The 15,298-nt window shown below is 35.5% G+C and overlaps 4 protein-coding genes across 6 annotated transcripts; 1 reads left to right on the forward strand and 3 right to left on the reverse strand.

The window, feature by feature from the left end:
• On the reverse strand, window positions 1–1,102 carry LOC100184995 (copper chaperone for superoxide dismutase-like). Its single transcript, XM_002121973.5, has one exon. The coding sequence runs from the start codon at window positions 1,062–1,064 to the stop codon at window positions 273–275; it is 792 nt and encodes a 263-aa protein (XP_002122009.1). The 5' UTR covers window positions 1,065–1,102; the 3' UTR covers window positions 1–272.
• LOC100179499 (eukaryotic translation initiation factor 2 subunit 3) lies at window positions 1,090–3,097 on the reverse strand. Its single transcript, XM_002124948.5, has one exon. It carries the CDS (start codon window positions 3,053–3,055, stop codon window positions 1,631–1,633), a length of 1,425 nt encoding a protein of 474 aa, XP_002124984.1. The 5' UTR covers window positions 3,056–3,097; the 3' UTR covers window positions 1,090–1,630.
• A 1,030-nt stretch (window positions 3,098–4,127) lies between these two features.
• On the reverse strand, window positions 4,128–7,440 carry LOC100181809 (WD repeat domain phosphoinositide-interacting protein 2-like). 3 transcript variants are annotated; one of them, XM_002125016.5, is made up of 4 exons: window positions 6,992–7,440; window positions 6,652–6,791; window positions 5,465–6,468; window positions 4,128–4,933 (listed from the first exon to the last, which is right to left on the reverse strand). In XM_002125016.5, the coding sequence occupies exons 1-4, from the start codon at window positions 7,127–7,129 to the stop codon at window positions 4,914–4,916; spliced, it is 1,302 nt and encodes a 433-aa protein (XP_002125052.2). In that variant the 5' UTR covers window positions 7,130–7,440; the 3' UTR covers window positions 4,128–4,913. The 3 variants fall into 3 exon arrangements, with proteins under 3 accessions (XP_002125052.2, XP_009858049.1, XP_009858048.1); XM_009859747.3 differs by having other exon boundaries at window positions 5,366–6,468; XM_009859746.3 differs by having other exon boundaries at window positions 5,337–6,468.
• Window positions 7,441–9,829: 2,389 nt separating this feature from the next.
• On the forward strand, window positions 9,830–15,177 carry LOC100187385 (mitochondrial ribonuclease P catalytic subunit). Its single transcript, XM_002125545.4, has 11 exons — window positions 9,830–10,267; window positions 10,373–10,513; window positions 11,093–11,269; window positions 11,609–11,797; window positions 12,054–12,167; window positions 12,582–12,761; window positions 12,957–13,101; window positions 13,440–13,613; window positions 13,830–13,972; window positions 14,518–14,710; window positions 14,843–15,177. Exons 1-11 carry the CDS (start codon window positions 10,029–10,031, stop codon window positions 14,969–14,971), a joined length of 1,824 nt encoding a protein of 607 aa, XP_002125581.1. The 5' UTR covers window positions 9,830–10,028; the 3' UTR covers window positions 14,972–15,177.
• Window positions 15,178–15,298: the final 121 nt, after the last annotated feature.

A 15,298-nucleotide genomic window follows, 5' to 3' on the forward strand; every position in this document is an offset into this window, starting at 1 on the left:
TGAAACAACATGATTTTACAAAGGAACACCCCTAAAAATGCAGTGGCACAGCCAACTTTAAAAAGAACAAATAGAAACGATAAGCGATATAATAGATTGACAAATTTTGGTAAACAGAAGGGTTGAGCTGTACCACTGCCTATATGCATTGCTAAGTGCCAAGGATGCTAATTAAGCTCAGGTATTATTAAACTGTTGGGGTCTTTGCGGATGTACAACACTAATCAAAGAAACATTTCACAATGATGAGGAATTAAATTTAAAACAATAAACTACAATTTCTGTTTATGCTTGCTTCTCTCTGCACCTGCTAAAGGTACATTCCTTTCGTCCCACACAGATACTCCATCACAAGCACAAGTCTGTTTGTTATTTTGAAACAATCCAGCAGACCGTGCTACAATGGCGCACGCAATGCCTGGTCCTGAAGCCCCATTGATTTTTGATGTCTCCCGTCCTCCTTTCCCTTCATCGTCTTCTCCCTCATGGACAACCATTGACCTTCCAATTATCTCCCAAACCTTAACCTTATCATCAAGGAATCTGAAAGTTGCCCTTCCATTACTTCTAGCTTCTATGTTTCCAAGATCTCCCACATGTCTCTGAGCATCATTCTTACCACCATGCTTGTAGTTATATGGATTATAGTGCTCACCACAGCTGCTACATCCATCAGATAAGTCCCCAAACTCATGAATATTGAGTCCATGCTTCCCCGGTGATAAACCGTCTACAGTACCCTCAATGAGACACAAGTTTTGATCTAGTTGTAGCAACCTTACAACTCCTTTTACAAACCTCCCTGATATTTCAGCCACTGCAGCTCCAAGGTGTTGCCGCTGCATGCTTGCCCCATGCCCCATAAATGCAGCTCTTTTACCTGTAGTTTCCAGCATGTCCTGTACTTGCTGAAAACCCAGTTTACTTTTAACTACTACCCTCTGTTTGTCAAGATCAACAGAAACGAGATCAACTAAGTCTGTGTTAAGAACCTTTTTAACTGAATCAACACATCCATTGCATGTCATCTCCACCGCAAACTCCATTTCAGTTTGCACATCCATTATCCTAACTGCTTAATATATTTTCCTACCGGGAAAACAAGTTATGTAAATGTTACATTTTATATTACCTTACCAATGTTTAACGCACATAGACTTTTTACTGCAGTAATTCTTACCTACAGCAAACACAACGCAAAATGTAATAATCCAAAATACACAATCATAAACATTTGTATGTCACGTAAAAGTTTATACAACTTAACTTATTTTAGTGTATAGGATACATACATCCATATCCAGACCATATGATATTTCTGGGGTGGCTTAAATTTAGTGATGGTAAGTGAAATACAACCATGTTTCAACTGATTTAAAAACTGCAATAACTCCCAAACAGGTACTGGTACGTTGAAACCTTACATAGTTTTCTTGTATTTTCATATATTAATGCTCCACAACCATCATAATTCTTGCACCAAAATGCAACACAATAGTAATTCCGGCACACATTGAACATTTTAGGAGGGTAATAATACCACAAGTCAATTTACATAACTTAGATGTACCCGGGCATTGTTAAACTCCATGAACAAATCATATTTTAAAATGAAACAAGTCTTAATTTATTAACCACGTGATTTAGTTGATAATATAGGACGAATGACAATTCCTCTTCTGATCTGACCCCAACCAATTAATCTCCAATGCTTCTCCACTCTTCTGCTTAGAGCAATCTTCTCCCCAACCTCTGTACACACTGGGTTTGTCAACATGATCTTAGCCAAATCAGCTTTGATAGCTTGCACACGTCCACCGGTGGACAGTGAACCAATATTGACCATTAAAACTTCGTTCTTTGAAAGTTTCTGGACTTTGGCTCCTTTCTTGTCTCCTTCAGTCTTCACTCCAAGCAACCTCCTCAGCAAGAAGTATGAGATTTCAATTTCTGTAAAAATATCGGGTAGTGACCCAACTTCACCCAACACATGGCCCACCATACGATCAGCTCTACATAAAGTTGGATCAATCTTGGTACCAGCTCCGATAAGACCACCAGGAACGGCATACTGGAGGTCATTATGCTCTGCAAAGAGCGAAACAACTCTAGACAAAATTGGACGCACTTGAAGCTTTCCTTCTGAATCCTTGGCTACTATTCCAGGTCGAATTTCAATCTCCTGCCCAATTTGAAGGACACCTTTTAATATACTACCACCAGCTACACCACCTTTTAACTCATCCACCTCGCACCCTGGTTTGTTGACGTCAAAGGAACGAATTACAATAAGTCGTGGCTTGGAGGTAAAATCTCTGAGCGGAATTGGGATTTTTTTGCAAATATATTCACACACAACTTCTATGTTGTATTTGAGCTGAGCAGATATTGGAATGATGGGTGCACCTTCAGCAACTGTTCCCTGAACAAACTTCATAATTTGTTGGTGTTGTTCCTTTGCTTGTATCTGGGTAACCAGATCAATCTTGTTTTGCAGGATAATGATATGCTTTAGTTTCATGATTTCAATGGCAGCCAAATGCTCAGATGTCTGTGGTTGTGGACATGGTTCATTTCCAGCAATAAGCAAAAGTGCGGCGTCCATCACAGCAGCTCCGTTCAACATTGTTGCCATAAGAATATCGTGACCGGGACAATCAACAAAAGAAACGTGACGAATCAACTTAAATGGCCCCTGTGCACCTTTAAACTCAGCTGGAAACTCATCTTCTTTATTGCTACTACATGCACAGTAGCATTCTGGTCGTGGGCCTTCTGCCTTATAAATTTTAGCATTAGCATAGCCTAGCTTAATTGTGATGTTCCTTTCCAATTCGTTTTTAAATCGAACTGTGTGCACACCAGATATGGCTTTTACAACAGTAGATTTACCGTGAGCTACATGTCCAATTGTTCCAATATTAATAGTAGCTTGTCTACTAATAACCTCAGGTGTAAGAGGTGTAAGTGATGAAATATCTAGTTTAGATAAATCTTGTTTGGAAAGATGGGGTTGCCCTTGGTTTACTGGAGATTCTTCTACTGACATGACCATTGGAACGTTTAATCACAACAGAGTTATGCTAAAAAAGTGTCTGAAATATAACCAATGTTTAAAACAACAAAATATATTTGGATTTTATTTTTGTTCATATTATCTGCAACATACTTTCTTTTTATAAACTTGTTCCTGTTCCTAAACCAGCATGCGTGCGAATCCACACAGTGCTCACACGACGTAACAGTTGTGCAATTTTTATGTTTCCTCAACAATATAAACGTTTCTACTACATACCGTAGTAGTTATAAAGATGCAAATAATAAAAAAAAACATTCATTCGCGCTAATTCAAAAAATAAAAATAAAATATACTGCCAGCAAACGACAAAAAATGCGATCATTTTCATTGCTGCAGACATTGAAAAATAATTTGGCAACACTTTTTTTTAATTTAATGGTTTATTTTAAGGGTGGGGAAACATTAACAGCAGGCGTTGGTGGTCTGGTAAACCGTTCGTAAATTAAAAATTCGAAATAAATTGTTTATCACGGCACGTATGTCCTCTGGTAAATGATGTGTGGATGTGTGGACGTGGAATATAAATGTGACAACATCATATACATAACTTGTCGAGTTTTCCCGTTATGAACAAAATAGCCAAATATATGCAAGAATCGTTTAATTTGTGGGGAATGGGAATAATCGTTGTTTACTACTAACTTTTAAAACAGATATAATTGTAATCATGGGCCACACTTTGTCCACTCGTGCAAGCGAAAATACCGCATTCGTGCACAAATAGCGTGCAAAAAGGCCGCACGTTTGTCCAATCATTTAACGATTGTATAGTTCGCCGCACTTTTAATGGACGTCTATTAAAATTCTAAACCGCATATCGCTCGGTATCGTAAAGTTCTTTAATAAATTCAAAATTGTTCATCCCAGAACGTTACCCGTTACCCAACATATGTTGTGCTTAGTGTTCTATTCTGCTTATGATGAAAGTGGGATTGTTTTAACATATACTATTCTTCTTTCTAGCTTTTCCTGATTAAACAACAAAAATAAAACTCTGAACAAGAAGTGCCTGGATCCGAAACCTGCAACACGTTGAGATGCATCACACAGTTTTGTACTTTGTTTTTATTACAGAAAGATCTAATGGCGTATGCTAGTAGTGATAGCAAAAGCACTAAAGTTTAAAATAATAATGATCAATGTTAGAATACAAATGTAGATGGGCAGTTAAAGCACCATGCTATGACAGATGACAACACACCAGGCAAGCATGGTATTAAAAATAAACTATGCATACCAGGACACCAACTGAAAATTTTTAAATGAGGGATATAAACTGCCAATGCTGTAACATCAGAACAAAAAAACATAAATTGCACACGGTATGACTACAGTCTACAACACAAGTATTACTTGGTCACACAGTAACAAACAAATTGTTTGATAAAAGAGTCCAAGACAATATAACAATAAACCAAGTTAGAACATGTAATTGATCAGGACTTATTTGATTTAAGTTTAAATGAAGTATTTCAAGTTGTACAACACAGTGATAAATACACAAGAAAAAATAAACGGGACAATATACTAACTGGAGCAATAATTTTTCTATTTTAAAAATTTAGAATTTTTTTTGTTTGAATAAAACAAGCCTTTCACCAATTTACACACCATAACCAACCCCTACCAATAGCGAAGCATTATTAATTAAACTGAATAAAGTGTATACAAAGATCATTCCAACAATTGCATTGAATTAAATTTAACATGATAAGAATAGGAAAACACCCTTCAGTTTGTAAAATTTCATTAACAGAACTTTAAAATCACATCATAATGGAACAAAGATAGTAAAATGCTGATAAAAAATTAAAATCAGAGTCTTCTTCCTAAGTCAAGCTGGTGAAATATAACCTGTCAACAAAGTGTCAATGATTAGTGACCTGTTGAATAATATTGTTTAATATATAAAGTTGTTTTTGTTTATGTTAAGAACAAGTGATGTCATATAAGTGAATCACATCGTTAATAGCTTAGTAGGAAATTGGTGACTCTTTAATCGATTCACGGTATGCAGGAAACTCATTAAGTAGTAAACACATATAGACCAATAACAATGCAGTAGTGCCACGCCCACCTCAAAACAGTTCATACATTTTAATAAATACAGATATTTAAAAGCAAACATGCAAACATAAATGTGATGTGTATATATAGTGTGATAAATAGAATTGATTTTGATTTGTTTAAAAATATAAAATTTGTGATATAAAAGTAAATATATGTCTAATTTTTAATTCAAAAATAAAATAAAAACCTGCTGTGTTTAAAGCATGCATTATTCACTTCAATCACAATGTAGCATCATAGGTGGAAACTCATTATCATCATCTAGTGGTAAACTTTCAGCTACATCGTGCACTTCTATTGGGTTTAACATCTTGCCTTTTGGGGATCCTTGTAACCGAGGTGAGGAGGTTGCATCGCTGCTACTCGTGCTCGCTGTGCTTCCTGTGCTACTCGTCCTCAACTTTTGGCTCTGATTATCAATGAAGTCTTGTCTCCTTCCTTTCATGGCATCAGCATATGTGTGTATGGGGCTGTGTGAGATAGAGATTGCACCTTGTCCATCAAGTCTGTGTTGCCTCACCAATGTGCATTCACCACCTTCCTCTGTATCTAGGTTATAGATATATAGGTAGCCATCTGCAGATGCTATCGCAACTCGCAAAAGTCGTTGGATCACTGTCAAAGCGCAAACGTTTTTCAATCCAGAAAACGGTAACTTCACTGTCGCAAATGCTCGATCCTGAGTCATAAGTTCGCTAACTTGGGTTGGTAAATACGTGGATGAGCTAGATATCACTTTATTAAAATAGTCCATCCAAGTTGAATCGTTGGGGCTGTTGTTTTGTTGAAACTGTTGGACCTGGTGTGATGGAGGAGTGGCCACTGATTCGAGTTTAAACAGATGTACAGTTTCAGTATTACTTGAGGCTGCTAGGAAGAGTGAGTCTGCACTAAATGCTAGTGAGCAAATACTGACACATCTCTTCATGCCCCGCCTGAATTCAAACAGTTTGTTTCCATCTATCACAGAAAAGACTCGGATTACAGTTCCTTTGTCCGATGCCGTTGCAAGTTGTGTTGCTGACCTGTTAAATGACAACGCAGCAAGAGGGTTGTTGTGTGCATGTATCATTGTCACCGCCTTAAGGTTTGCTACATCAAAGATTTGGACTTCGCCTGTGTGGGGGGAACCAGGGTATGCAAGCAAAGCATTATCGTTGCTCCCACTCAATGCACAAATACCATGGGGGTTGGAGGGTGTGTCACGAATAGTGTGAAGGACCTTCATGTCATGAATGTTGTGAATGTATAAACTTTCCTCCACCAAAACAACAAGGCGAATACGATTGAGCTTCACAGCCAGAATCGTGTTTGAGTAACTGAAAAGAATTCAACTTATAGTCAATCTGATAACTCAACATTACTCAAGCAAACACTTAACACCAATACTGTATCTCAACAAGCATGCACTTAACACCAATACTGTATCTCAACAAGCATACACTTAACACCAATACTGTATCTTAATAAATTTAGAGTAGTGTAATGAAATGATAAAGCACCTGTAGTTGCAAATTTCGGTTTTCTTTTTGAAATGGCAAACCTTCAGTTTCCTGGGCGAAGTCAAACTGACATGCGCGACAAGACTGCTTGAAAATAACCGTTCAACAAGACAGACATCACTCATTTCTTCAGAATGGGTCTATTAAAAACGAACCTGGATTATAGCCTACTACTTTATTTCTTTGTTGTGACACTAGATATATAAACATAACATAATGTACATAAATTGACCTTAAAATTATTTTTTTAAGTTATGTTAAATTGTTAGTATGACTAAAACTTATGGACAAAAAAGCAATTATATGATAGCAGTAAGAATCTAATAATATAACTACTTACTTCTTCCAATTGATCAACTGAATTTAAACCCAAAATCCGATATCCATACCTTCCACCTACTGCAAGTGATGTAAAATCTTGATTGAAATTTGCGAAAAGCAAATCACTTGCCAAGCCATCTGATGTTGCAAGATTCATATTTAAGGTAAAATTATTATTTCTGGCATTAACAAGGCATAAAGGAGTTTAGAATAAGGTAAGCTATTGGTTTGATTTAAAAAAAATAATTGATTAATCTGAATATATTTGTTTGTTGACTTTGTAGGTCTTTTGTTAAATACAGAATAATTTGTAGCTTAAATAAGTTTCTCAGGTAAAATACATTTATAAATGTACATTAACTTGTATCAGAATAACCTCTAGCATAAATAACTTCTTGTTCGTATGGCTAAAGTCAATGCTTTGTTGCACCTGTATTCTTAAACTTGTTTGGCGGTCAAGCAACGCAGAAATAGCGCCTGAAACCGCCCTGTTCCGTTCTTTGTCTACTGCTGTTACTGTCTGTTTATCAACAATATCACGTGAGAGACAGCTGATCGAATGCGTCATAGAAGAAGGCAGATTTCAACTCTGTTGCGTCACGAACGAGTTGCTTGGCAGCGCGACAGGCTTCAACGCGTTTTTCTTGTGCGGTCGTGAAACGAGTGGAAAATTACAGACTGGACAGCGATTACGCGACGCTACGGTAATTTACGGGTGACTTTAAAGTTACGTAAGTTGCAACTTACAGTACACCAAAGGTAGGCTACAACAGTTCTTTCCACTTACGTGATACACGGTATATTCCAGTTTTGTATTTTCTTAAAAGGTTCATTTTTCTAGAAGTTTGTATTTTTAAACCCAAACCACTGTGTTAACTTGCTTATGTACTCTGAAGGGTATGGTGGTATGTATCAGGGCCTACTTAAATATAAAAGTGGTACACACCTCAGTAAGCAAGAGGCGTAGATGTAGATATATATATATATATATATATATGATTTCTGTAACAATCCCGTAAACGGCAAAAAGTGAAAGACAGAACTTACTAAAGCCTTTATCAGCGTTGGCTATTTTTTCAACACCTCGCGGTTTAAAACGCTGTTATTGCGCAACGTTTTCGCAATGTAGCAGTTTATTTAGATAAGGTTAAGTTCTAGAACAAATTGGACTCGGACTTAAACACGACTGAACCAGCTTGGATGTAAACACAATTTCAAATTAAATGTTGATTCCTTTAGTAGCCCATTTGTATTAAATTATTTTTACTAAAATACCATTAAATATACGACGTTAAAAATAAAGTTACCATTTTCATCTTTAACCTATTTATTTTCAGGAAATACTTTGTTTATTCCGTCACTGTACTCATATTGGGACGCGTGTCATCGGTTGAAACACAATCGCCGTGACTCTATCATGCCATGATTCGTCTCAATACACAAGTTAAACGACAACATCATGAACGCCGCACTTTTTGTATCACCCTCAATTTCCCGTCATAGTCATAGGTTATCGCACGTCGGTACACACGCGCGACGTCGCAATGCGGTTACATTGCGCGTGCATTTTATGACGTTTTCATAGGCCCATTGGGCGCTTTCGTCGGCGCACGGAATGTAACTTATAGGAGTTATATAATTAGATTATGGACTGGGGGAAATGAGACATCTTTAGCACAGTATAACCAAATGTCTCGGATTAAGTTTGAAATAATTACCAACGGTCTATGGGAGATGGATGGGGGAAGACGGAACTCGGATAGGACCTGCCTGTTGATCGCTACACCCCAATAACCTGTTGTGCAATTTAGTGCAAATCGATAAAAACACTTCTCGTGGGTTTCAATATATATAGTAGAATGGGGGAAGATAGGACACCGTTTTACTCTATTTTCTCGTTCCATTTGATAGTACACAAACAACATTCACAGAATTATTAAACCGCACCTTTACAACTCACATATAGACCGTTATTTAATTGTTTAAAATACGATCAGAATATTTGAATATGTGCTAAAGGTGTCCCATCTTTCCCCACCATACTATGATGATTATAACAACATACTTTACATTCTGACGTCACCATTTAAGGATTTTATCATATATCCCAGAAGAATTTATTAGTAGCCTGTATAAGAATGCAAATACTTGTTTTCTATCGGTTATTATAGTGGGCCCCTAACTCGCCTTCCCCTCCCCGCGGCTGCAAGGTTCGTGTGATTCATTCAGGATACGTCAGCATCAGCATTGACTCGCAGAAAAAAAATTTGTAAAAAACTTATATCTGCTAGTGTTACAAGTTTGTGATACACCCTGTATGTATACCTTTTTGTATTGGTGCACCCCATGCGTTTTTTGGTTTACCCTAGAACCAGAGTCCGTATATAAATGTTTACATACGAACTCTGCCTAGCACCAAACACACCGATTGAAGAGCACTGTCCTATAACACCAGTGTGACAAGTTGGTGTAAAAACGTAATGCCACTTTCTTTTAATGATTTCAATAGAAAGAGCAAAGGTAGAAGAGGTTTAATTCTCAGTTGTCCCCAATTTTAAAATGTCATATCTGTGGCCTTCTCGCACGCGGTAAAATTAGAAAAAAGTACAGCAAATAGAGTAGGTGAAAGGTGGCACAAAACACATGAGTATGTATGTACTACTATATCGTTGGTTTACTTATGTACCAATATTTAGAAACTTAAGCGCACTTCGTTTAGTGGAAAGTGTTATAATAGATTGGCAGTAAGAGGTTATTACTTAATACTTTAGTAATAGTAGTTACGTTCGGGGTTTGACGGATTGACGGCAAGCAGAAAACGTAAGAGGAGGATTCTTCACTAACATAATTAAAATTGTATCACCGACTCATTTTCCAGAAAAGTGCCTTCAGATTTTCCTGTAATACTAGTTAATGGCTTTGCAGCATGTTTGGCATCAATATGCCACAAGTTCCTTAGATGTCCAGGACGTTTTTCCAAGACTTTGGTAAATGTACGAAAGGGGTCTCAACATCCTATATCAAGAAAGAGCTGGTATTATATCGAAGAAAACAACATGTCGCAACAAGTCCTAAAAGCTAACCTCGTACTAGCAAGTGATAATAAGAAACATGAGGACCCGGAACTTTCTTATCTTCGCAAGGAAGTTGGAGGTTATGCCGTAACAAGTAGTAGACCACCAAAGAGTTTAGTTTCAGACAAAGATTTTACTCGAAACCCATATATACGAAAATCTGCTGTGCTAAGTAAGTCTAATTCAAAGGTGGAACCAAAAGCTGTGGTCATTCACAACAGGTAAATAACATAAATCAGTTTTGTTATTTAATACTTATCCGCAGAATGGTACCAATGCCTAAACTAAAATGTTGTATTACTCCACGAATGTTTTTACTGCTTCAGGTATTTGTCAAAAGACGAATGGCGACAAATATTTCTTGATTACAACGCAACCGGATACTACAATGAAAACTTTCTCTCAGTTGTGATAACTCAGTTTGTTTTGCAAATCAATCCAGTAGATGGTTTAAAGGGGAGTGCAAGGTACATTATTGTATACAAACACAATTATTTATATAACTTTATAAAATAAAGTAGGCAATTATGGATTTACTGCTTTTTAACATTTTTTCGATTTGTTATCAGGAATGGCATTCTTGGCTATTAAACTGGTCGCCGCCTAAATTTGATTTTGTTTCTTTAGTTGTTTGACTAAAGTTTTAATTCGTAGATTTTGGCCGACTAACTTGTGTACTAAGTAATGCGCAGAAACTTAGTCGCCGGATTGAAAATGAAAAACATTGACTAAATTTTAGTTGTCTGTAGTTACCGTGACCGACTAGTTTAGTAAGTAGGGGAGAATACCATCCCAGACTTGTAAGTTATGTTTAAGGTAAAGTTTATGTTTTATTTCCGGAGTTCATCTGTTGTTTTCTTATTGGCGTACTGTTGTGGGTACATGAGGTGACGTCATTTCAATTTTTAAAGCAGGGTTTACTTCAATTTTTTGTTTGACAACAATGAGTTACGGTGCATTTTAATTATGTAACTCCAGATTTGCTAAAAATTCTGTAACTCCTATATGTTTAAATTTAAAAATGTGATGCCAATGTGTCTTCCCAGATCTAATGTGATGCTGTGGGAAAGTAAAGACTGGCACCGTTCACCACTCTTGCAATCTTTAATTGATTACATTATAAGAGAAGAAGATGGATATTCTGTTCCTGAAACTGCCCTTACAGTTTACAGCAAGGCTTGTCTAGATAGATTAGACCCACAACGTGTTGTTGATATTTTTAGGTAAGCGAATTTGGTCCCAAAATTTAACAAGGTTTAAGATTTCTTTACTGAGCTCCTAGAAGACCCAAAATGAATGTAAGTAATTTGCTTAGAGACTCACAAGCCCGCAGTGGTAGCAGCCATAAACCCTAAACTTGGTCTAAATAAACAAGCAGAGCTCAAGTATATTGTATGTGCCACAATAATCAATGAGGTTTCCTATGTTTAAAGTGTAACTGCATTTTAACAATGTAACCCAAGATTGAAACATTGTGCCCATTAGGTAATTAATATGGTAAGAACCTTTCGATAAGTAACTGATCTGACTGCTTTGCCACAGCTCATAATATCTTTTTACAGAAAAGTAAAGCACCGCACAGAGGTCCACAATGTGCACTACCTTCAGTTGGTTGTTTCTGCATTTCATCCTCACATTGGTCCAGATTATGAGGATTGCAAAAAATGGATATTTCCTTACATGAAATCGTTTCACAAACTTTCCCCAACCGATTTGCAACTAGTTTCAGCATTAGCTATTGCAGCGTTCAGGTAAACGCTCATTTTGTTTCAGTTTACCAAAAAACTGGTTGTTTTGCCCCAGCATTGATCTTAAACTAAAATGTTTTTCCTTTATATTTTCTATTAGACTTTATTGTATTTTAACTATCGTAATAGTATAGTAGGGTGGGGGGAAATGGGACACCTTTTCAATCTATTTTCTGGTCAAATTTGATCGGTTTTTGTGACGATGCAAAACGGCACAGTAGAACAACCCCTACACTGTATTAAAAAAAATTTATTACAGACACAATGACTTAGAGGTTGCACTTCCTTTATTAAGTCACAATACCAAGAAATCATTCAAAGATTTACCTGTTTTGAACGATCCCATATTACAGCCTTTCCTACAATGCATGAGGTAAACCTTCAATTACAACTATTTAAAAATCTGTTTTTTAAATGTGATTTTGGAAAATAATAGAGAAAAAACTTTTTACCAAAATCTTGTAGATGTATAAACTTTGAATGTTTGTTAGCTAATGTTTCTGTTTCTTTAATTTTTTTGTTCATGCCATAACTATACATTAAAACAGGTTCACTGAACTAGTATTGTATATTCTTAATCTAATGTATTAGCTTTAACAAATGGTCACTTACCCAATTTTATTTTTCTGTCGATTCCCTTCTCTTAGTTCTTTAAATATTACTATGTTCGCCATCGTTTTCGAAAAAAAAAGAGAAATTATGTTGTGTATCTATTGTTATATATATATATATATATATAGTAAATTTGCTGTAGTGGCTTTACCAAATTACGACTTACCCAATACAGCTACTGTGATGACCCAACAACATGGTCAGAGAGAAAGAAAGTGGTTGAAAGTTACTTGAATGACCGGTGCAAAAGAAATCATTGTTTTACAGCGGACCACATAGGGCATGTGGCAGATTGGTTTAAACAAATTAAATCAGAGAATTGGACACCGCACTGGTTGACACATAATGACGTCATGTATGTTTTAATCTATTGTTTTAATTTTATTGAAATTGTTTGTTTTTTTTCAAAAAAATTTAACTTTGTAAGAACCATGTAGGAGACAAGTTTATTTGTCTGCTTTTTTTTAGTAATTTTTTTAGATTTAAAAGAATAATTTAAAAGTTTCAAAATTCTAAACCCTAAGGCCGAATAATACTGTTTATGTTAAAGGTGCAAACAAGGGTTTTGTCCGATAACTGGCAAAGAGTTGATCACTACCAATCTCCAGGAACATGAAAGTGATTATTTGAAGGAAATTATTGCGCAAGTATTAATGGAGTTGGTGCATGGGAAAAGCAATCCTTATGCATTGAAAGTGAGAGAGAACATGTTTTTTTGTTGCAAAACCTTAACCCTTTATTTATAAATTCTAAGTAATTTTTCTAAAAACCTAAACCGTCTCTAAAAAAATAAAAAAAGGGCTCTAAAAAAAGTTCTTTTACAAAAGTAATTTTCAACTTTTTAACGTTTTAAGACAGATAGAAAGTTGCAAACTGTTCAAAAACTGGAAATGAGAAATTCAGTGTTGTCTGTTCTTAAACATAATGCAAGAAAAAATTAATAAAACAACAGTTAATTGTAAATCACCTTCAAACTATTAGTAAAATAAATATTAACTGTAAGAAACATTACATTTTGCTTTGTTTATTGCAGAAACTAAGAAATATGAAAGAGGAAGATTCTGAAAGAGGAATATTAAAAATGTCGTTTATCACTGTGAGGTTTCTTGAGTTTATAATGGAGCATGGACCGTTTGATGCTGTTATTGATGGTTTAAATGTAGTGTTGGGGACCAATGCAACTAGCAACACTCCAGGCTTAAAATTGGTGAGTATCAAATGTTGGTAAAAACCTTTTTAAATGTAGACTTTGTATGTCCCCCCACCCTACTATATTACTATAAAACTGTCCCGTCTCTCCCCACTCTACTATATTGTGTTTTTTAAGGTTTGGTATAAGTTCAACATTAGAATTTTTATTTATCAATTTTATTAGAGAAATATTAGTGTTTTTGTAAAAAAAATATATGATTTTTTTTTTCAGCTATATAATGGAATTAAATTCATGAAAAGAAAAAGGAAAAACATGAAAATATTTCTTCCTCTTCCATATTCAATGCAGCCACACATTGAACAACATGTAAATGATTTGAACAATGTCACCAGTATTATGTATTTTAAAAGCAGGTAAGTACCTATAACGTAACATTAACAGTTTAGTGAGTTTTGTGCCAGAATTTAAATAATTACATGAAGTCTGTTTGCTTTATACATTAACTTTTTCAGTAGTCATAGATAGCAGATGCTTGTTGTGTATTGTACCATGTAACATGCTCCATGTTTATTGTGTGTTCGTGCATGGTTCACATCCAATATAACTGCAACTCTGTCTTAATACTCAAAACGCATGTTTTGTTAGTCTCACCCCTGTTATGTATTACTTAACATTGTTTTACATATAGTAGAGTGGGGAAGACGAGACACCTTTAGCACATAATGTCCAAATATCCTGTTCGTTTTTTAAACTAATAAATAACTGTCCTATTTTCCCCCACCCCTACATATACCATTTTAGGACAGAAATTGAAAGAAAAGTCTTTCTTCTTTCAAACTAAACCAATTGTGTTAGTTTTTACCAACTATAAGTGGACTTTTTGTAAGCACCCGTTTTAGAATGTTTATAGTATAACTCATCCCTAAAGAGTTAAAATATTTATTTGCTTTTTTTACAGAAAAATTATGGATGATTCCCTTCTTTTATATGCTGCCATGGTTGGCAATGATGACTGTTTATTAATCAGCATGGACAAGTTTCGTGACTTTGCTTTTTACGTTAAGTCTTCACTTGGTGATGAGGCTGCAAGTCTATTCTTTAAGTTTCAAAGAAACCGACAAACTTATATCTCACCTTTTGGGAAAGTTGCTGTAAGATTTCTCTACTGTTCTAATGTTTTTTAAGTATATTTAAATATAATTATTATAATTAAAAATAATATGTTTGCCCTTTTTTTGTACTTAAATAAACATTCTTTTGGTAAATTATATCTGTATTTCTAGAAACCACTTGGCACCGCTCATACTGTTGTAAAGGGAGAGTCGTCTTGGAATTTCGGGTATTACCAAAATGTTGCAGAATATAGTAAAGCCAAGTATCCAACCCGTTGGCTCTGCATGCGGAAAACCTGATACATGGAATAGAATTTATCTAAAATTAAATGAAGATATGTACTTCAAGCGGGGGGCTGATCAACGTGGTAATTACTCTTGAAGTGGAAAACACAGCACTTAAAATATCCTACGCTGGTTAAAATATGTTTCATCCACTGAATTTCTGTACTGTTGCTCAAAAATGGCAAATCCTGTTTTTTTAGCTGATAAATTGGATTCAACATTGTGAAAATTTATTTGTTAAATGATAGAGTATGTGATGTGAGGATTTGGTAAAGTTATTATCTGTTGTAGCACGATTTAGAAAGGTCAGTTTCACGTTATCAACCGTCGATCATAACCTTA

The sequence above is a fragment of the Ciona intestinalis genome, chromosome 3 (assembly GCF_000224145.3).
Source record: "Ciona intestinalis chromosome 3, KH, whole genome shotgun sequence".
Lineage (NCBI taxonomy): Eukaryota > Metazoa > Chordata > Ascidiacea > Phlebobranchia > Cionidae > Ciona > Ciona intestinalis.